General features: G+C 47.3%; 1 protein-coding gene across 6 annotated transcripts in view; it reads left to right on the top strand.

Annotated features, from left to right (window-relative positions):
• Positions 1 to 22,873, top strand: part of NFATC2 (nuclear factor of activated T cells 2) — a 178,586-nt gene that overhangs the window by 26,498 nt on the left and 129,215 nt on the right. For 4 of the 6 annotated variants that reach the window (XM_063802591.1, XM_003317015.7, XM_525356.8 and 1 more), the window contains exons 2-3: positions 12,631 to 13,660; positions 19,815 to 19,986. In XM_063802591.1, coding sequence (XP_063658661.1) covers positions 12,631 to 13,660; positions 19,815 to 19,986 — 1,202 coding nt within the window. The remainder of the gene's footprint in view (positions 1 to 12,630; positions 13,661 to 19,814; positions 19,987 to 22,873) is intronic. The other 2 variants (XM_063802592.1, XM_003953774.6) reach the window with 1 other exon arrangement.

Here is a 22,873-nt window from a genome sequence, read left to right as displayed (position 1 = left end):
ACAAATAACGTCTCCAGGTGCAGCTGGAAAGGTGAAATGAGGGCTAGAACTGAGCATCGGCCTTGCAGGGAGGCAGAGGAAATGAAGTTGCCTCACTCACTCTTCCCTGTGAAACACATGGCATCTTGGCTTCTAAATTCAAGCCCCTGTGTTCTTTTGGTGGCATAGATTTTGATCAGGAGTAGAGGCTCCTAAAACTTTAAAGCAGTGTTATTCAGGTTGGTTCTCAAGGCTCTCCAGCCATATCAGGTGGCAGGTTAAATACATTTGAAAAATGTAGAATAGGTGGCAAGGGGCTCTCAGTCCTGGCTGCATTAGAAGTTCTCAGGCTGCATCCTGGACCAGTGAGATCAGGTTCTTGGGGGTAAGGTAACTTTGCTGAGAGTTTGCATTGGCAAGTGGCAGGGCAGGCCTTGAACTTGGGCACTGAGCATTCTGGGTCCCTGCCATCAGCACTATATCTCACAGCCAGGATGTGGCCCTGGAGGGCAGCAGGACACCGTATGGAGCTGCTGTCTCTAACTTTGTCTGATGTGTCTCGTACGGTGGGATGTGTGCACGTTCACCTCTTACAGTTGATATTTATATAATTAGAAATTGTATCTTGCTACTGTCCTAATGGGATTATACTCATTGGAAAACTCCTGGCTAAGGTAGAAATGAGAAATGCCAGGGAGCTCTGCTATTTTTCTGTTTCTTTCTCCATCCCGGTGGATGGTCCTGCCTGCCTCCTGGGCATTTGGATCTAAAGCCCTGCACTTGAATCTTTAATGCTTTTTCCCTCTGTGGAAGAAATATACCAAAGGCAGACTGTAAGCCACATGCAGAGTGGGGAGATTGCTTTTCCTGGGTTGGTATTTGGGACCCTCCCGACCTTGTAATCTGAGGTTTTGGAAAAAGAGCATTTCTTCAGCTGGGTCTGAAGGGAAGAAAGTGGCCAGCAAAGCTCAGGATTTATGAAGGTCCTTATCAAAACAGACCTGCTTGGGCATGCCTGCAAAAGTGAGAATGTTAAATGAGGGGGAAAAAAAACCCCAAGTCTGAAATGCCTGCTAAAGTTATTTTAAAGGTTATGGAAAGGGGCTGTTTACCTGTATAATCCTAAGAAGGTGCGCTGCAGGTCTAAAATCCGCAATGGGTGACATCACCTCTGTTGCCATGGAGTAGGGAGGAATGTCTTAATAACCAGGGGGTTGGCAGGGGCCACTGATGAAGTGTGCCCACCCCCGGGAACATGGCACTGAAATGAAAGCTCCTGGGGAAAAGTATAAATAAAGAAGCTGTCAGTCAAGAAGGCATTAATTTTAAATCTCTGACCCCGGCCAAGGGTTACACAGGCCCCACTGTCTTCAAGGGGGAAGTTTCCACTTGGATTTTAAGTTGGCTGAAAGAAAAATGGAAATCAGCCTTTCAGGCTGTGCGAGGGGATGTGGGGATCAATAAGAGACCAAACTCGCAGAGGTGGCTGGTCGGAGAGAGGGACTGTTTGCTAAGTTGGGCAGAGGATGGAAAGAAGGGATGTTCCCCTGCTCATGTCATCTTCTGCAGGCCTTTGACAGAGTGGGTGGGTTTAGCCCTGGCGAGTCCTGTTGCAGGAGGATTATCTAAAGTCTATTTCTGGGGAACTCTTCTGACCAAATCTTTCCTTCTCCTTTTGGTGAGGAAGCCACTCTGAGGTCTGTTCTCTGTCATGCATTGAACTCTCTTCTGTTAGACGCAGACCTTGCTAAATCACGAGTTTAATCTCAAATGCTTTAAAAACGGAGGGAGTTCAGCAAGGTGATTGGATAAATTGTGGTGGATTTGACAATGAAATAGTACACAGCAATAAAAATGAAAGGACTACTGCACACAATATGGGTGAAGCTCAGACATTCTGTTGAGCAAAATAAGTGAGACATATACATCCTGTATGATTTTATTTATGGGACATTCGAGAACAGTCAAACCCAGCATATGGTGAGAAAAGTCAGGGAGTGGTTCTTCCTGGGCGAGGGTGTCTGGCTTCAGGGGGGCCACAGAGAACCCTCTGGGGGACTTGAAATGTTCGAGTGTGTGTATATATGTGCAAAGGCACAAGATGTATGTGAAATATTTGTGCATTTTACTTCATGTAAGTGATGCATATTTTAAAAATTGATGAAGGCTGGGCTCAGTGGCTCACGCCTCTAATCCCAGCACTGGGAGGCCGAGGTGGGTGGATCACCTAAGGTCAGGAGTTCGAGACCAGCCTGGGCAACATGGTGAAATCCTGTCTCTACTAAAAATACAAAAATTAGCTGGGCATGGTGGCAGGCACCTGTAATTCCAGCTACTAGGGAGGCTGAGACAGGAGAATTGCTTGAACCCTGGAGGCAGAGGTTGCAGTGAGCTGAGATTGCACCACTGCACTGTAGCCTGTGCTACAAGAGTGAGACTCTGTCTCAAAAACAAACAAAACTGATGAAATCTGCAGATCCTGTATACACACAAGTACATGCTACACATGTACAGCCCCTCCCCCTGTGCACTGCCCCTCCCCCTGTCCCCCGCTGCAGCCCCCACCCTGAAATTGAATGCAAGCTTTGCCCTGACTTTTTGTGGTCTTGGGAATTTCCCTGCACCCCAAGCCTCAATTTCCCCATCTCTAACACAGAGGTGTTCAGAGTAGCTATCTCCAGGGGTTGATGTAAACTGCAGAGAGAACAGGGGAGCGTACACGTGAAAGCTTGCAGCACAGTGGACATAAGCTATTAGAATGACTAAAAATAGGAATATCTCTGGAATTCTCCAAGGCAGGAGGGCCCCAGGAAATGGCTTGAAACCAGCAAGAGACACTTCTTCCCATCCAGATTTGAAGATGGAGATGAGTCCTTGTGTGTGCCACATGCCTGGGCCCTGCTGCCCCCATCTAAAAGGTGACCTTGAGGCCTGCGGGTTGCAGATTCCATACATTTCTCCACCCCTATCCAAAAGCAATACGTGTCAGCGTGTGGGCGCATGTGTTTTTGCAAGCGGTCATGCCAGAGCCAGTCTGCAAGCCTCATTGCTTGTGGATCACCTCAGTCCTGTGTCTTGGGCGCCTGGCCTTGCGGCAGCCTGCCTGGGAAACACCACTGAGTCCTTCTTTCGGCCCCGTCTGGGGAAGGCAGACAGCTGTCTTAGCTGGGGCTAGGTCAGCAAAGACATCGCGTTCAGGATGACTTTTTCCAGTGGTTCCATGGACGAGACAGGATGGCAAATGTCCTCCCTTTCCTTTTTGGCATTTCTGGACCTGATTTATCCAGATGGAATTTCTCGACTTTCAGGCCTGTGTCTGTATGTGTCACCTCTGAATGAAGGGTGTGACAATCTGACTCTGGTCATTAATATACATGATTCATTGATTGAGAATCTACTTACTGTTAGGTGGTGTATGTGTGTGACTGGGTGGGGCGTGGGCAGCAGTGGTCTAGGGGGGCTTGTCAGAAAGTTTGCTGAGTGTCAGATTTGTTATTTGGAGGCAACCCATTGCTTTTCAAAGGGGTTCTTTCTCTAGGTTGTGTACACCTGCCAGATGAAAAATCTGTCCACCTTCCTGCTCTGTTTTGGGATTCTTTGCAGCCCCTGATGGGCAGGAAGTTATGAGAGTTGTCGGGGCGAGTGGCAGGAGGCGAGGTTTGCCTCTCTGTCTGCTCCCCTTTCCTCCCGCTACAGATCTGCGGTGCCAGCTGTGGCATCCTAAGTGCTGCCTTGGCGACAGACTGTGATGTCCCAAACCCAGGCCCTGGGACTCACACCACCTCGGCATCGGGGTGAGCTCATCAAGCCATGGGTCGGATCAGCTTGGCCAGGAATCAGTGGAGCCCTGTGGCCCTGCTGCCCATCGGAGGGGCATCCAGCCCCCAGGCCAGGCCCTGCTTCTCTCTTCCCAGCCACTCAAGCCTGAAAGCTCCATTTGCCTCTGCCCCTCCCTGTGCCCCCCAAGGACGGCTGCCTCTCAGAGGTTCCCTAGCTGGGTTTCTATTTTGGTCATACTATTCTGCTTCCCGAAAATTCCACCCGCCTGCAGTTCTAGGCAGAGAAGATGTTCTCTTGCTGTTCCTTTTTTCAAAAGTGATCTGTTGGCTGGCGGGTTGGCGCTGAGCGAGCGGCCACCTCAGACTTGGCTGTGTGTCCGTCTGCGAGGGTGAGCAACAGGCCCACAGAGCTTCCAGGGGGAGAGGCGCTGGCGGGGACCACTGTGTGGCCTGAGTGGATTTTTAAAATAATCTTTGACTCAATCCTGGGGCAAAAGGAGAGACTGTGAACATTCCCGAAGAAAGGAATCTGTGTCTTCAGTTGTCAGGGGCAGCCTACCTCCCGAGTGAAATGATGAGGCCCCCAGAGTGATTTCTTTTCCGGGGGGGATCCTTGCTTCCCTGTGTCAGGGTCAGGGTGTCGCCATCCAGGAAATCACGTCTTTCCTGAGATGCAGGATAAAGTAGTGGTTAGGGGGGTGGAGGAGCCAGGTTGCCTGAGAATGAATCTTGGCTCTGCTACTTAGAAGCTGTGTGACCTTGGGCAAATTACTCACCCTCTCTGAGCCTCATTTCCCCCCTATATAAAATGGGGAAACGATATCAGCTGCTTCATAGGGTTCTTGTGAGACAAATATGAACATATACTAGATGCGTACAGTTCTCGATATAAAGTAAGTGGTATAGACGTGCTAGTATTTTGATTATGACAAGCAGCTCACTGACCCACTAACACTTTAGTAAGATTTAGTTGATCCACTCCCAGGTAGCCTGGGAGGAAAAGTACAAAGTGTGGAATGGAGAGGGTGTTGGAAGCACGTTTTACCTCCTCCACACATTTTCTGAAGGTCAGCAGAATCTGAGGTAAAAAGAGAATTCCTAAAGTGCTGACCAACCCATTTTATTTTTATAAAAATGTCTTCCTTTTTTTCGTAATGCTTTCGAAGGGGTTGGGGACTAGTGCGTTCAAGTTGTTGTAAAATAGAGTAACTATAGCAGGGAAAGGGCAGAATTGTCACCGAAAAGATTGTTCTTTCAATAATAATCCAGTAGGCCCCATTTACTGGGTATTGATTCTGTGTGTCTTGGGCTTTGCATAGGTTAGGGAAACCGACAGGCTTGTATCATCACCAGTGTCATCACCCCATGTCACACATGAGGACATGGAGTTTCCCCAAGTCTCACAGCCGGGGGTGGGAGTGGATCTGGAGTCCCCTAACCCCGTGCTACCCTCTGTTGACTGGGACCTGGATCTCAGCATAGAGCTCTTGCTTGGTGGGGCAAAGAGGAGGGCTGAACTGGCCTCCCCAGCAATCTTGTCCTGTAGTTTTTGGGAGTGGCCAGAGATTTCTCCACATATTCACAGGGCCTACCTATTGGGTAAGCACCCAGGAACTTGATGAAAGGAGGGGTGATAAGAATGAGAACTTTCAGGTGTCTGCCACAGAGATGAGCGTCACCTGCCAGGGCTGAGAGTGAGAAGATGTCTCATTTCTGAATCAGTTCAGGTTGAGGGCGTGAGTCATGAGTTGATGCTTCCAGCAGTCTTTGGGCCTCTGCTGTGCACAGGCCTCCTGTGCCATGCTGGGGCTGTAAAGCCAGGAGCCGTGGTTCTCAGCTGGGGGCGAGCCTGCCTGGCAGGAGATGTTTGGCGATGCCTGGAGACATTTTTGGTTGCCACAACGGGGAGAGGGACAGGGCAGCTGCTATTGGCATCCAGTGGGTAGGTGGCTGTGAGGATCAAGTAATTTACTACATGTAATGTGCTTATAACAATGCCTAGCATGTAAGTTCTCAATATATTTTAGCTGCTTTTTCTGCATTATAATCATCTTCATAATAATTATTGATGTAAGACTCCTATCTGCCTCTAAGAACCTCAGAGTCTAGAGGGTAGACAGACGAGTGAATCCATAGATAGACTTCAGTGTGGGACTCTGTGGGACCTGGGAGTGTAGAAGAGCTGCCTGATCCAGCCTAGGGAAACAGGGAGGGCCTCCAGGAGGGGGTGGCTCAGGTCAAGTCATGATGGATAAATAGTGGCTTGTTAGGAGATGTAAGGTCGGGAGGTATGGAAGGGAGTTCTGGGTAAGGGGAACAGCATGTGCGTGACATGGAGGTACAGAGGCCCTTGAGCAGCAACCTCTGAATCCCCCATCCCTGCTTCTATCTTCTTCCTCCCTTTGGTACTGATGCTTCGTATGCAGGCCAGGTACCTCCCATGGTAGGTGAAATGGATTTTAGGTGGTCCACCAGTGAGGACGTTGTATGTGCTAAGAACTATTTTTCAGCGCTATTTTCTCTTTGAACTAGTCAGAAGGAGTGGAGTTTCAGGCCAGGCATGGTGGCTAATGCCTGTAATCCCAGCACTTTGGCAGGCCAAGGTGGGCAGATCACTTGAGGTCAGGAGTTCGAGACTAGCCTGACCAACATGGTGAAACCCTGTCTCTACTGAAAATACAAAAAAATTAGCCGGGCATGGTAGTGGTCACCTGTAATCCCAGCTACTCAGGAGGCTGAGGCAGGAGAATCGCTTGAACCCGGGAGGCGGAGGTTGCAGTGAGTCGAGATCGCACCACTGTACTCCAGCCTGGCAACAGAGCAAGACTCTGTCTCAAAAAACAGAAAACAAACAAAAAGGAGTAGCGCTTCAGTGAGGTACTGCTGTACCGTTGACACCTTTCTTTCTAACACTGGCTCCTCCCTTTCCCTGTTCCTAGGTCTTGACTTTCTGGGGTCTTGGAAATGTTCCATATTTTGATTATGTTGGTGGTAGCAAGAATGTATGACATTTGGCAAAACTCATCAAACTCTATACTCAAAACACTGACATCTGTGTATATGAGTTATACCGCAGAAGCATTGGCGGGGGCGGGGGTGTATAAAGCCTCAGACTCAGAGCCTTTGCCCAGCCACTGTGTCTTGCTTGAATTTAGTAAGTTTTATTTTTATTGTATTTTTACCCTACCTTCTATTTATGGAGGTGACATTGATTTTCCATCTGCAGTAGTGGTATAAAGTTTCCTTTTAAAATAAAAAAAAATAAGTGAGTGAATTTAAATACTAGAAATATTAAGTAAATACTTTTTGGTGGCACATGGATAGAGCAAAGATCGTGCAAGTGGTTAAAAAAAAGCAAGCTTTTTGGAAATCCTCCTGAGAACATTTGGTGGTTCTGAGATGAAACTAACTTCACCCAGTGCCGTGCGGGCATCGTGATGACTGTAAGAAAGCCGCCTGCGAGCGTGGCAGTTGTTTAAGGAGAAATAGTGATGAATCTCAGCCACTGACTTAGAGAAATATTTTAATGATGTGCTATTTGTGAAATTTACTGTCAAATACCCAGGGGACTGAGAATTAAATGATTATTAATTATCTTCATATTCCCTGCTTGCTGGTAAACATTTAAAGTCTTGTCAAGAGGAAAAAAAAAAAACCTGCCGCTTGGATTAATGAAAACCAATGTAAATGCTTTAAATACTTTTGCTCAGCACACTGGAGCTTTCTGTTTTTCAGAGCTCCTAGGGAGTGTGAGTGATGTGTGTTTTCAGGACTGTGTTTCTGTGGACTGTGCACATCAGCCCCAAGGGTGTGTTTCTGATAAGATACAGTGCAGTTTTTCTGATACGGCCGGAATTTTTGCTAAGAAACTTTTTGTGTTTTGTTTTTCTGGTTCGAAGGGCAGTGAATTCTCAGAATGTTGTCGGCCATGGGTTTGACATTCCTCTTTTCCTAGATTAAAACTCTGTGCTCTGTTACCTTCTAGGAAGGCGTGTGTGTGTGTATGTGCGAATTCAAATACACATTTACATTAAACTACAGCCTCACAAGAACTCCAGGCCTTACAGATGCTAGCTAGAAAAATCAAAGGATTTCCGAGCCAGAAGCCACCAAGGAAACTGATTCAGTTTAATGCTGTTCAGTTATAAATGAGAAGGTGTTGAGGCCTCCAGTGGGTGGGGGACTTTTCCAAAGTCACGCTGCTACTTAGTGGCAGAGCAGGACTGCACTCTTCATTTCCTGCTTCGTAAAACCGGGTTTCATTACTGTATATCATGCTATGTCACCTACCACCTATGAAATAAAATTAAAAATGTTTCTTTTGGGAGTTACATTTATTTTCTTACACACTTACACCAATCAAAGGAAGTCTCCTTTCTGCCATGCCACTGTCCTCCCATTCCTTAGTTCCCCTCCCTGGAGGATGTCACTGTTACTTGTGACTTCCAGAGAAAGCCTGTGCATCCTTCAGCTGTGCGTGTACATCTGTCTGTGTGTGTACATATGTGTGTGTACCTCTGTGCGTGTACATCTGTGTATATATGTGTATGTGTAATCTGTATACCTCTGTGTGTACATCTGTCTGTGTACATTGTGTGTACATCTCTCTGTGTGTACATCCTCTCACTTTTTATGCTGTGCACACTATACAGCTTGCTTTTCTCTAATGCTAAATCTCAGTGGTCATTCCATGTCAATGCATAAAGAACTTCTTCAGGCCTTTTTGTAGCTATACTGTATCCCATCATATGAATGAGCCAGAATTAATTCATCCCCAATAGATGGGCTTTGGGTTGCTTCCAGTCTTTTGGGATTACAGTCAGGGTTGTAGTAATGAATCTTAAGCATACACAGGTCATTTTGCACAGGTGAGAGTATATCTGCAGGAAGTTTTTTTTTTTTTTTTGGGACAGGTTCTCATCCTGTCACCCAAGCTGGGAGGTGGTGGTGCGACCATGGCTCACTACAGCCTTGATCCTCCCACGTCAGCTTCTCCAGTAGCTGGGACTACAGGTAGGTGCCACCATGCCCAGCTGATGAAAAAAAATTTTTTTGTTTTAGAGATAGGGTCTCTACGTTGCCCAGGCTGGTCTTAAACTCCTGACCTCAAGCAATCTTCGTGCCTCTGTCTCCCAAACGGTTGGGATTCCAGGCGTGAGCCACCATGACTGGCCCAGGATGAATTTCTAAAAGTAGCATTGCTTGGTTCCGAGGGCACATGTGGTTCCAGGGGCACGTGTGTTTGGAATTTTCATGGATATTACAAAATGACCCTCTCTAGAGTTATAGCCTTCTATCTTTTGGTTTGGATATTAGCATCTTTGAGTAATAGTTTATTCCAGGTAGACTTTTCTGAGCTTGCCTCATTCATTCAGCCAACACATCCTTTCTGAGGGCCTGTTTAGTGGCAGGACCATTCCAAGTGCTTAGGGGCATGGCGGAGCAAGAGTCCTCATGGCATTTGCTGATTGGTGGGGGTGGATCTTGAGGTCGAGGGAGGGGCAGACTGGAGGTTGAGGGAAACGGAGCACTCCACAGTTCCTCAGTCATTATGGTGAGATGTGCACAGAACACAGCAGGGGCCTGTGAGTGGGGCCTGAGCTAGTCAAGTGATCAGGGGTCCTTCTAGAAGCATGCAGTACTTAAGCCAAGCTCATGGGCATGAGTAGGCTTTAGTCCTGTGGAGAAGGGGGCCAGGCATTGGGTAGGGGAGGAGCTGTTGAGGCAGGGGGAGCAGCAAGTACCAAGGTCCTGGGGCAGGAAGGAGCTTGATGCTTTTTAAAACTCCCCTTTGCCAGGCATGGTGGCTCTCATCTGTAATCACAACAATTTGCAAGGCTGAGGTGGGAGGATCACTTGAGCTCAGGAGTTTGAGACCAGCCTGGGCAACATAGTGAGACCTCATCTCTACTAAAAATAAAAAAAAATTAGCTGAGCCCGGTGGTGTGCACTGGTAGTCCCACCTACTTGGGAGGCTGAGGTGGGAGGATCGCTTGAGCCTGGGAGGTGGAGGCTACAATGAGCTGTTATTGTGCCACAGCACTCCAACCTGGGCAGCTGAGTAAGACCTCAAAAACAAAACAAAAATCACCACACTCCCCTTTGGCTGGAGTTCAGAGAGAGGGAGGGGAGAGAGTGAATGCAGGCGAGGGTAGATGGGCAGGCAGGGCCCAGCCAGGCTGCCTGGCAGGGGTCATTTATTTTTACCTAAGAGCTGTGGGGAGCCATTTTGGAAGTAGGGGTACCATATGGACCCTAAGAGATCAGCTCGGCTAAACTGGACAGTATTTCCTCTAGGATAGCCCAGAGAGGGAACAAGGAGGCTGAGGCTCACTGGGGTGGCCACCTGGGGTCCCCCAAAGCAGGAAGAGGTCTTGTTTCTGGCTGGCAGGCCCCTGGACATGGTTCTTATATTTACTTATTCTCTCAGCCACTCGGCAAATGTTTATGGGGGCTTGCAAGTGCCAGGCCCTGTGGTAGGTGCTTGGCAGACAATGCTGGGCCACAGTGACATGGGCCCAACACTGACGGAACTCTGGGTTGAGTGTGGGGTTGTAAAATTCCCTAAAGGGCCAAGGAGTAAATATTTCAGGCTTTGGGGGCCATCCGGTTCCCAAACTACCAACTCCGCTGTTGTAGTATAGGAGCAAGCTGTAGCTTGCTTTGTTCACCCTGTGTCAATAAATAGGCTGGCTGTGTTGTCATAAAACTATTTACAAACACAACCCATGGGCTGCATTTGGCCCATGGGCTGTGGTTTGCCTGCACCTGGTTTGGCAGAATGAGATTCCCTAAACAGATACCTGGTGCGATGGGAGCTGTTAGCAGGTGTCAGTGGAGAAAAGATGGCAGGGAAAAGGGGTGGAGGCGATCTTTTTGATGGGCCTATCTCAGGAGGTGCTGGCTGAGCAGATGCAGGAAGGAACCAGGGGAAGTGGGAGGATCTCGCTGGGAGGGTTTCCAGGCAGAGGGAACCCAAGGCGTCTGAGGCAGGAGCTGCTTAAGTATGACGAAGATGTTGGAGGGGTTGTTGCTGACTCAGCTTGGGGAGAAGTGGGGAGTGGTGGGGGTGGGTGGCAGGCCGGGGCACATGCTGCGTTAGTGACTTTAGGTTCCATCTAAAGTGTCCAGAAGCCTTTATAGTAGGTTTTGAGAATGGACATTTTAAAGGCTGCTGCGTGACAAACAGACTGACAGAGCCACAGAGGTAGTGGGGAGGCCAGGGAGGAGATGACTGCAGTAGTCCCCATGGGAGAGGACGGCGGCTTGGACCAGGGTGGATGCGATGGAGTGGGGAGACCTGGGAATCTAGTTTCTGTCCTGACAGTGGAGCAGTCAGGGCTGATGATGGATCAGATGTGAGGCATCAGTAAGGAGTCCAGGCCGCCCCATGAGCTGGCGGGGAGGTTGGAGGAGCCTCTGATGAGGTGGGGGGCCTTGGAGGTAGAGTTGCAGTGAGGGGTGGGTGGATGGCACTAACTCCATGGGAATTTCCCAAGCAGCCCCATGTGCCTGGACCTGTACAGGATGCAGTGAGGCAGGGTGTCTGCTAGAAGAGGGTCAGGCTGAGAATTAAATGACAGTGTGAGGTGATGGGTGGCAGTGTCCTTGGGTGGCTGACATAGAATATTCTACTTGAACAGCATTCTGCAGCGGTAGGGCCTTTTGAGGTGGCAGCAGGAGCCTGGGCTAGGCAGCTGCTAATAAAGGAAGTTAGGTCATTTTGCAGTCATTGGTTTTATCTTTATTTTAGTGTATTTTATTTTATTTTTGAGACAGAGTCTCACTCTATCACCCAGGCCGGCATGCAGTGGCACAGTCTTGGCTCATTGAAACCTCCGCCTCCTGGTTTCAAGCGATTCTTGTGCCTCAGCCTCCTGAGTAGCTGGGATTACAGGCCTGTGCCACCATGCCTGGCTAATTTTTGTATTTTTAGTAGAGATGGGGTTTCACCATGTTGGCCAGGCTGGTCTCAAACTCCTCGCCCCAAGTGATCTGCCCGCCTCAGCCTCCCGAAGTGCAGGGATTCCAGGTGTGAGCCACCACTCCTGGCCTGCATCCATTGGGTTTAATAGTTTGGGTGTCAGGTAACCTCTGTAGCAGTGACCCTGCCTGTTGGGGGGCAAGTGGCTTGCCTGTGGTATTTTTATGCCTGCTAATTCCGTATCTTTCGGTGGGCCTTTTCCCTACTCTGGGCCTCAGTTTCCTCATTTGTAAAATGACACAGATGAGACATGAGTCAGGAGCCCTGGATCTGAATGAAGCCACTTCTTGTACTTGGTGTGAAATCTGGGATTCAAGCCCAGGGCACTGTGGGCTGCAGAGTCTGCGCAGCCTCCCTCTGTGTCCTGCGTCCACGTCACGTGTGTAGAGTGCTGCCATAGGCCCTAGATCGGTGCTTTTCAAACTAGGGGTCATGACCCACTGTGCCCGTGGGTTAGGGGATCCGTCTAATGGGTCTTGAAGCAAAATCACTCAGGCAGGAGGGAGGGTCTGAGGGTGTCATGTAGCAGGGGTAAGTATTGACTCGGGAGGCTTTTGTTTCAGTTGTGGGTGTATATGGTGGTGTGAATGGGGTTGTGAGATAAAGTGCGCTTCTCCGAAGGGTTTCATTTAAAGCCAGGTTTGGAGGCCCTTAGCCCAGGGGTCTTCCATAACTCATTCTGCTTCGACCTGTCTTCTCCAGGGACCTGGGACAAAGTGGCCTCAGTTTTCTTCTGGTGAGGGACGGAGCTTCTAGCTTGGGGTTTGGCATGGTGAGAATTTGAAAAAAATAAACGACGTGAGACAAAATCCAGCCTGTGATTGCTCTGCACCGGGAGTTCTGTTTTTGAGGCTTAAAAAGACCCCCCCTTCCCCCTTCTCTTTCCAGAAGAGCCGAATGCACATAAGGTCGCCAGCCCACCCTCCGGACCCGCATACCCCGATGATGTCCTGGACTATGGCCTCAAGCCATACAGCCCCCTTGCTAGTCTCTCTGGCGAGCCCCCCGGTCGATTCGGAGAGCCGGATAGGGTAGGGCCGCAGAAGTTTCCGAGCGCGGCCAAGCCAGCAGGGGCCTCGGGCCTGAGCCCTCGGATCGAGATCACTCCGTCCCACGAACTGATCCAGGCAGTGGGGCCCCTCCGCATGAGAGACGCGGGCCTCCTGGTGGAGCAGCCGCCCCTGGCCGGGGTGGCCGCCAGCCCGAGGTTCACCCTGCCCGTGCCCGGCTTCGAGGGCTACCGCGAGCCGCTTTGCTTGAGCCCCGCTAGCAGCGGCTCCTCTGCCAGCTTCATTTCTGACACCTTCTCCCCCTACACCTCGCCCTGCGTCTCGCCCAATAACGGCGGGCCCGACGACCTGTGTCCGCAGTTTCAAAACATCCCTGCTCATTATTCCCCCAGAACCTCGCCAATAATGTCACCTCGAACCAGCCTCGCCGAGGACAGCTGCCTGGGCCGCCACTCGCCCGTGCCCCGTCCGGCCTCCCGCTCCTCATCGCCTGGTGCCAAGCGGAGGCATTCGTGCGCCGAGGCCTTGGTTGCCCTGCCGCCCGGAGCCTCACCCCAGCGCTCCCGGAGCCCCTCGCCGCAGCCCTCATCTCACGTGGCACCCCAGGACCACGGCGCCCCGGCTGGGTACCCCCCTGTGGCTGGCTCTGCCGTGATCATGGATGCCCTGAACAGCCTCGCCACGGACTCGCCTTGTGGGATCCCCCCCAAGATGTGGAAGACCAGCCCTGACCCCTCGCCGGTGTCTGCCGCCCCATCCAAGGCCGGCCTGCCTCGCCACATCTACCCGGCCGTGGAGTTCCTGGGGCCCTGCGAGCAGGGGGAGAGGAGAAACTCGGCTCCAGAATCCATCCTGCTGGTTCCGCCCACTTGGCCCAAGCCGCTGGTGCCTGCCATTCCCATCTGCAGGTGAGCAGGGCTTTGAAAATGATTGATTCTGTGGTTTAGTTTTAAGAGATGGTTTTCTGGTTATGAGCATGGGATTCAGAGTCAGGTTTAAGACTGACTTTAAATGGATTTAAATCTTGGCTTGGCCCCTTGCTGGTTGCGAGACCCTGAGACGGAAGTTCAATTCTCGGGCCAGGTTTTTCTCATCTGTAAAATGGGTATAATTCGTGTACCTGACTCACCAGGTGGCTATGAGGATGCAGTCATGATAAATGTAATTGCTCATATGGCACCTGGTTTATTCAGAAAGTGTTTTTCAAACATCTAGGTGGCAGATTCTGTTACATAAGTAATGGAGAGACAGTGGTGAACTAAACAGGCAAAAATTTCTGCCTTCATGGAGCTGACATTCTAGTAGGCACAAAGCAAGCCTTAATATGTAAAATCTATCTCATTATAAGAGGAACTGATGTTTGTTAGCATCTGCTGTGTGCCCCAGCTATATGTAGGCCCTAAAAAAAAAAAATGTGTGAGCCAAGGAGCTTAAAGTCTTGGGAAGCTGAAGAGATGTATGTAGATAGCAGAATAGCACGTAGGCTTTGGAGTCTCTTAAGGCTCACTTTGAGTCCTGCCTCCGCCACTCACTACCTGAGTGAACACGGGCATCTCTGCTGCTGCCTTTCTGCTGCTGTGCTTGTGAAAGACATTGCTAATCAGTGAGCACCCTCTTTCTCATTGGGCACCTTTATGAAGCCGTGCCTAGCGCAGACATCACTAATCAATCAAGAGCTTCCCCCTCCCCGAGCCCCCCGCCCCGCATTTGTACTGAGCACCTTTCTGGTCTTGGTTTATTCCCTGTGAGAAAATAATAGAACCTACCTTGTGTTTTTTAAAAAATGGATTAGATGAGATGATATATGTCAATCTCTTAGTATAGAGTCTGCGCAGTGATGTCCTGGGATACCAAAATCTGAGGATGCTCAGGTCCCTTATGTAAAATGGTATAGTATTTGCATATAACCTATGCACATCCTCCCATATACATTACATCATCTCTAGATGATCATACCTTAGAATACCTAATACAATGCCTGCACACCACATGGACTCAAAGTAGAAACTGCAGCATGGAAAATTCAAATTTTGCTTTTTGGAACTTTATGGAATTTTTTTTTCTGAATGTTTTCAATCTGAGGACACAGAACCCATGGATACAGAGGATGAATTGCACTCTCTATGTATGTTATTTCATTTGATTCTCACAGAAACTTGGTTTGTATTATTTTTTATCTTCATTTTGATGAAATGACAAAGGAGGTACATGAGGGCTAAGGCCAGAGATTATCATATCTGTTCTCCTACATGAGGAATTGGAAGACTCATGCTATTACCACGATCCCTGTGGTTTTCAGGTTATTTTTTATTTTAGCAAATGGAAGCCTTTTATCCCCAATATTAAATTGAGTCCCCAAATAGGCCGGGTGCGGTGGCTCACGCCTGTAATCCCAGCACTTTGGGAGGCCGAGGTGGGCGAATCACCTGAGGTAGCAAATTCAAGACCAGCCTTGCCAACATGGCGAAACCCCATCTCTATTAAAAATACAAAAAATAGCTGGGTGTGGTGGTGCATGCCTGTAATCCTAGCTACTCGGGAGGCTGAGGTGGGAGAATTACTTGAACCTGGGAGGCAGAGGTTGCAGTGAGCCAAGATCATGCCACTGCACTCTAGCCTTCGTGACAGAGTGAGACTCCACCTCAAAAAAAAAAAAAATAAATAAAATAAAAAAAATAAAAAATTGAGTACCTAAATAGACAAAGGTAGAGCTCTTTTGATTGGTGTGGGTTGAGGGTAGCCTCGGGCCCTGCCCGCTGGGCCTTGTTCACCCCCATACCAGATGAAAATGGACTGCAGGGAGCATCCAGCCTGGCATTTCCTCCACAGCAGGTTCTGATAACACCAGGGCTACAGTATGTCAGTTGTTGTATCTTTAAAAAAAGGAGTTTCTGGGTTTAACAGAGTTAAGTAGGTGCCTGTGTGCAGGCCTTCTCAGAGACTTCAATGTGGACAGAATATGCGGTGATTTCAAAGGCCATTTGGCTACAGAGTTCTGAGTTTGGTGACTGAAGTTTCACAGGGCTATCTTAGAAAATGCTGCCAGGCACAGTGGCTCATGCCTGTAATCCCAGCACTTTGGGAGGCAGAGGCGGGCGGATCGCCTGAGGTCGGGAGTTTGAGACCAGCCTGACCAACATGGAGAAACCCTGTCTCTACTAAAAATACAAAATTAACCGGGTGTGGTGTTGCATGCCTGTAATCCCAGCTACTCGGGAGGCTGAGGCAGGAGAATCACTTGAACCCAGGAGGCGGAGGTTGCAGTGAGCTGAGATGGTGCCATTGCACTCCAGTCTGGGCAACAAGAGTAAAACTGTCTCAAAAAAAAATTAATAAAAATAAATAATAATAATAAATATAAATAAATAAAAAGGAAACATCCTTTTCTTCTTTTTCCCTTTTTCTTTCCTTCCTGCTTTCCTTCTCTTTTTACCCTTCATTCACTTTTCCTTCATTCTTTCATGAAATGCAGCCACGCACTATGCTAGTCACTGGGGAGACAGGTGCAAACTAGACACACACGCCCATACCACACGGAAATGGACTGTAAAAAAAAAAAAAAGAAAATCCTGATCAAGACTAACTCCTGGTACAGATTGAGAAATTTGGGCTCAGAGAGGTGAAGTGACAAGCCCCATGATCACCAGCTAGTTAATGACTACATTGAAAATTAGAATCTGGGATTCTTAACTCCTTGTTCTTTGTGCTACGTAGGCAGGTCAGTCTCCAAACCATGATTTTATTTAGTGGTTGAGAATAGGGAGGGACACTGCTATAAAATATGATTATGATACATTTATTGGACACTTTGTTTACAAAATCCTTTCCTCTCCATTAGGCAGGTTGATCAGAGAGGTTTTGAGTGTCAGAGTCCTTTAGTTCCTCACAAGTACCAATCTGTGCCAGCCGATGTGGTCTTTGCAAGAATCTTCTATAAAGTTGAGAGGATGGGGCATCAGGGAAGTCTCTTGATAACATTGATCTCAGGTTATACAGGCAACTCAGCAGAGGGCTGGAATTCAAATCAGAATTTCACGCTGGCTCTGATGCTCTACTTCTTTTTTGTTCTTTTTTTTTTTTTTTTTTTTTAGATGGAGTCTCGTTCTGTCGCCCAGGCTGGAATACAGTGGTGCGATCTCAGCTCACTGCAACCTCTGCCTCCTGGGTTCAAGTGATTCTCCTGCTTCAGCCTCCTGAGTAGCTGGGATTACAGGCACCTGCCACCACACCCGGCTTTTTTTTTTTTTTTTTTTTTTTTTTTAGTAGAGATGGGGTTTCACCATGTTGGTCAGGCTGGTCTCATACTCCTGACCTCGTCATCTGCCTGCATTGGCCTCCCAACGTGCTAGGATTACAGGTGTGAGCCACCGCGCCCGGTCTTTTTTGTTTTGAGATGGAGTCTCGCTCTGTCGCCGAGGCTGGAGTACAGTAGCGTGATCTCGGCTCACTGCAACCTCCGCCTCCTGGGTTCAAGTGATTCTCCTGCCTCAGCCTCCCGAGTAGCTGGGACTACAGGCACACACCACTATGCCTGGCTAATTTTTTTTTTTTTTTGTATTTTTAGTAGAGGCGGGGTTTCACCATGTTGGCCAGGCTGGTCTTGATCTCCTGACTTCATGATCCACCCGCTTCAGCCTCCCATAAGTGCTGGGATTACAGGCATGCTCTACTTCTTCAGATTGTATTTCAGCATCAAATACCTACTTCGGAACCAAACAAAAGTATAAATTGAAACCTGGGGATATGCCGCTGAATTTTCTTCTCACAAAATTTTTGGTGCTTTAAAGCATATTAATACAGGGCTAAAGTGGTTTTTTAAGGAGTCATAGTTTGTAAACCTTTAAAAACTTTTCACTTGTGTACATGATATGGGTAAAAGTGTTTGACACGTGTGGCTCGTTGGTTGCAGGCAGAAGCTTGAAAGCATGTTGGCACTGTAACTAAGGTAAAATAAAGGCACTTTGGATACCCTAAGACTGCAGAGTGGTCAGGCGCAGTGGCTCACACCTGTAATCCCAGCTGGCCCCCCCACAAAATGTTTAAACTTAGCTAGGCCTGGTTGCATACACCTGTGTTCCCAGCTACTCAGGAGGCTGAAGCAGGAGGATAGTTTGAGCCCAGGAGTTTGAGGCTACAGTGAGCTGTGATTGCACCACTGTACTCCAGACTGGATAACAGCAAGAGCCCATATTTTAAAAAAAGAAAAAATTAAAAATATGCTTCATGGTTCATGTCATAGCCCTAGAGAGTGAAAAATTTGCAGTAGTCAATAAATGAATGAGTAGTTAAATATTCTTTAAAGTCAACTCTATTTCATTGTAATTTTTGTTTTCTTTTTATCATTGTATCAAACGATACGGAAATCATATGGTTAGATGTGAGTGATTATTTGATAATGTTAGTCCATTTGAATCCGTTTTAGATATTTCACAATTAAGGAATATGAAACTTCAAAAAAAAAAAGACTGCAGGGTAAGAGGGATTTCAGGAGGCAATGTGGTTGGAAAGAAGGGGAGGAGATTTGCTTGCACAGGGAGGATATGATTATAAGTTGGATGAAATGTTTAAGTTGGACTCTGGCACCGATGAAGTTTATGGAGGTGCTACCCCCTGGGCTCCCCTTGGTACTGCTGTGATAGAGAAGACATAGAATTGGCTTTATTGCAAGTGCTTAACCAAGCCCAGCTGATAGTGTCAGCTCCTAGCAGCCCTGAGCTAACCGGGAAAAAATACTCTGATGAATGATTTCTGCCATATGTGAAAACTCAGGACATGGTGACATAAATCCATAGTGATGCTTTTCAAAATTCCCAGGGGAAAAGAAGGGACAGCAGTTAGAAATATGCTAGAACTAACATAAGCTTCGTTAATTGAGAAGTTGCTCACACTGTCTTTATCAAGGTGGAAGAGAAAGCAAAGAGGAAGATCTCTACCCTGTGAACAGTTCTACCTGTCATGTCTAAGAAATATGTGCTGCCTCAGCATTTTGTTCACATACAATCATGCCCCCCATGATCACATTTTGGTTAGTGATGGACCCCATATGTGGGGGTGGTCCCGTAAGATTATAATACTGTTTTGTTTATGGTTTTTTTTTTTTTTTCGAGACAGAGTCTCTCTGTTACCCAGGCTAAAGTGCAGTGGCGCAATTTCAGCTGACTGCAACCTCCACCTCCCAAGTTCAAGTGATTCTCGTGCCTCAGCCTCCTGAGTAGCTAGAATTACACGCATGCGCCACCAAGCCCAGCTAATTTTTGTATTTTTAGTAGAGACAGGGTTTTGCCATGTTGGCCAGGCTGGTCTCAAATTCCTGGCCTCCAGTGATCTACCCACCTCAGCCTCCCATAGTGTTGGGATTGCAAGCATGAGCCACTGCACCCAGCCTTGTGTTGTTTTTTGGTTTTGTTTTCTTTCTTTTTTTTTGAGACAGGGTCTCACTCTGGTCCCTCAGTCTGGAGTGCAGTGGTGCAATCACAGCTCATTGCAACCTTGACCTCCTGGGCTCAGATGATCTTCCCACCTCAGCGTCCCAGGTAGCTGGGACTATAGGCATGCACCACATTGCTTGGCTGATTTTTTTGGTATTTTTAGTAGAGACAGGGTCTCTCCGTGTTGCCCAGACTGTCCTCAAATTCTTGGGCTTAAGTGATCCACCCATGTTGTCTTCCCAAAGTGCTGGGATTAAGTCATGAGCCACCACACCCAGCCATGATACTGTATTTTTAGTGTACCTTTTCTGTGTTTAGATAAGTTTAGATACACAAATAATTCCCATTGTGTTACCATTGCCTACAGTATTCAGTACAGTCACATGCTGTACAGGTTTGTAGCCTAGGAGCCACTATACCATATAGTGTAGGTATGTAGTAAGCTGTGCCATCTTAGTTTGTGTAAGTGCACTCTGATGTTCACATAATGGTGCATTTCCCGGAACGTATCCTCATTGTTGAGCAATACATGACCGTATCCATGATTTTCAGAAAAGGGGCCGTTTACAATTATTGTACAAGTTGACTAATTCTGGTTTATTGCACACATGGCTGATTTTATTTTCTCCTTTAGCATCCCAGTGACTGCATCCCTCCCTCCACTTGAGTGGCCGCTGTCCAGTCAGTCAGGCTCTTATGAGCTGCGGATCGAGGTGCAGCCCAAGCCACATCACCGGGCCCACTATGAGACAGAAGGCAGCCGAGGGGCTGTCAAAGCTCCAACTGGAGGCCACCCTGTGGTTCAGGTATGGACTTGAATGCTCTTCCTTTTGTGTGTGGTGTTTGTCACTAAGAGATTCACTTCTGCTGACCCACTGTTTGTTGCTTGTTAAGGTGAGGTATGTGTCTCAGCCTCTTACTCCTTTGAGGAATGAGAAATATGAGATTAAATTAGCATTAGAAGCTAATCCAGCTACTCATAAGCCAGAAGAGAAAGTCTTCTTGAGCAGGATAAGGATAGAAATGATATTCATGTGCCCGGATGCTTCTTCCCTTCTCTTTCTGATGGAGAAACTGCTAGAGTTTTGCAGAGGTTTGTGTGTTGACAGAAGGTTTCTGAAACCATCATCTTAAGTTTCAGATGAAGAGTTCATTAAGAAAAAATGGTAATTTTTGTAAAATATAGAAAAGTAAGAAAAATTAAAACTATACATTATCAAACTACCTAAAATAGCTATATTAGTATTTTGATATATTGCCTTTCTTTTTTCTATTCACAAACATGCCAGCCTCTGTTACCATATATTTCTCTTCTTAATTCTATAGTGAACATGTAGATTGTACTCTGATTTTTTAAGTTTACATTTTGCCATGAGCATTTCCTTTTGTTTTTTTCTTAATCAGTAGCTTTTTTGTGTGTCTGTGGCTTTTGATTTAACCTCAGATTTTTTTTCAAAATAAGTAGAGAAGTGTGCCTATTTTTCCCCAAAATAATTGGAGTTGAAATATTCTTAATTGTATAATCTGGTTAACCAGGAACAACTGACTGGTGCCCACTAACAAGTCAATTAACTAGAACCTTTAATACATTTAAATTAATATAACTTTTTTTGGTATTTGCCTTAAGGTAGAAGTATCCTATTAATATCATAAAACCTGGTTCTTAATCTATAGTGTGCATCAGAACCTCTAGGGTGGTTCTTAAAAATTCAGATTGTTGGGCATTCTGAAACTAAATTAGAAACTATATAACATGAGTAAAGCCCAGGTAAACAAACAAACAAATGAAAAACAGCAAACTCCCCAAATCTCCACAGGTGCTTTGGGTGTGTACCTCTGATTAAGGACATCTATGATAATATTAAGAACTTGTAAGTCCTGACAATTGCTTTTTTTTTTTTTTTTTAAATCAGACACCATAGCCATCTTGGAATCTGTTTCTATTCATTGAGTTTTGGTTCTTGACCATGAGTCCCATTTTCCTGTTGTGTTGCCTGTCTAGTAGTTGTCTACTGCATTCTGACATCGTGATGATATATACTGGATGTGGTAGACCTTCTGAACTTTCTTTCATGCTTCATCAGGTGGATCTGTGGAAAGCACAAGGTGTATCTAACTTGATGGGGCTTAGCTTTTAAACTGTCTTCTCTGTATTTTATTTGAGGATTGGTTTTAGGCCCCATTAGGGCAGGCCTGGAGTAGCCCTTCCTCTGAGGCATGTGCCTGTTCTGAAGGCATGGCCTTTTTGGATGCTTGGTGGGGAGGTCTCTTTAATCTGGTGGGCTGGAATTCCCATATGCCAGCTCCACTGCACTCTTAGTCTCTCTGTTCTCTCCACCCCATAGCAGCCCCTCTCTGGTAAACCTCGCACCATCTCTCCCTGTGCTTACACAGCCCAGCCCTTGGCCAAAGACTTGAGGGTTCCCCCAGCAGCTTCCTCCTCTCTGATGCCACCGATTCCAGCAGTTTCCACAGCCTGGCACTCTGAGCGGTGCCAGGAATCCAGGATTATTTCAGGAATCCTCAGCACAGCGGGACCACTGTGCTCTGCTCATATGCTACTTCCTGCACATGGCAGGGGAGCTGTCCCCAGGCAGAGAGCTGAAATGAAAGTGGGCTCACCTGTGCACTTCCTCTCCCTCGGGGACCGCAGTCTTCTGATTCCTGCCGTCCAATCCTGAAAGCAATTGCCTTATGTAATATATATATGTATTTTTTGACAAGAGTCTATCACTCTGTCACACAGGCTGGAGTGCAGTGGTGCAATCTTGGCTCACTGCAACCTCTGCCTCCTGGGTTCGGGTGATTCCTCTGCCTCAGCCTCCTGAGTAGCTGGGATTACAGGTGTGCGCCACCATGCCTGGCTAATTTTTGTATTTTTAGTAGAGACAGGGTTTCACTGTATTGGTCTGGCTGGTCTTGAACTCTTGATTTCAAGTGATCCACCCGCCTCGGCCTCCCAAAGTACTGGGATTATAGGCGTGAGCCACCGTGCCTGGCCAAGTGCTCTGTTTTATGTGTCCACAGCTCCATGCACCTTTCCTTCATGCTACCTGCCGCTACTTGTAATTCTAACATTTCCATAATTATTTCGTCAACGTCTCTCTCTCTTAGACCATGAGCTTTGTTTAAAAGAGACCACAACTTCCTTCTTATTCTTCACTGTATATCACCATCAAGCACAGTTTGCCGCCACAAACATAGCAGGCACTCAACAAATACTTGGAGAATGAATCTGCTCATTAAATGCATTGGCCAAACAATTTTAAGTCTTAAGGAGAGAGAATCTGTATCCATTTCTGGCTGTGTGGTATCTTCATTCACTGATTATTTGAAAGATGTTTATTGAGCACCTACTATGTACCAGGTATGGTGCTTGATTCTGGGTTATGATATGAACAAAACAGCTGGAAATTCTCACCATCATGAGCTTACATTTTGGCAAGATGATAGTAATAATAAACATTTAGAAAACATTTGCTGCCTGTGAGATCCTGTTCCAAGTGCTGTATATGTGTTAACTTATTTAATCCTCAAAAGAGCCTTATGATGCAGGTAACAGGTCAAGTAGCTGTCAAGGACTTGTTCAAGGTTATGGCTATTAAATGGTGGAGCTGGGATTTGGATACCGCAAGCTCTATTTGCAGCACAGCAGATCTGATCATCCACGTCTCTTTACAGACCAGCTCTTCC

The sequence above is a fragment of the Pan troglodytes genome, chromosome 21 (genome assembly GCF_028858775.2).
Source record: "Pan troglodytes isolate AG18354 chromosome 21, NHGRI_mPanTro3-v2.0_pri, whole genome shotgun sequence".
Taxonomy (NCBI): domain Eukaryota; kingdom Metazoa; phylum Chordata; class Mammalia; order Primates; family Hominidae; genus Pan; species Pan troglodytes.
Note: the sequence above shows the minus strand (reverse complement) of the source record. Positions and strands in the feature narration are given on the sequence as shown.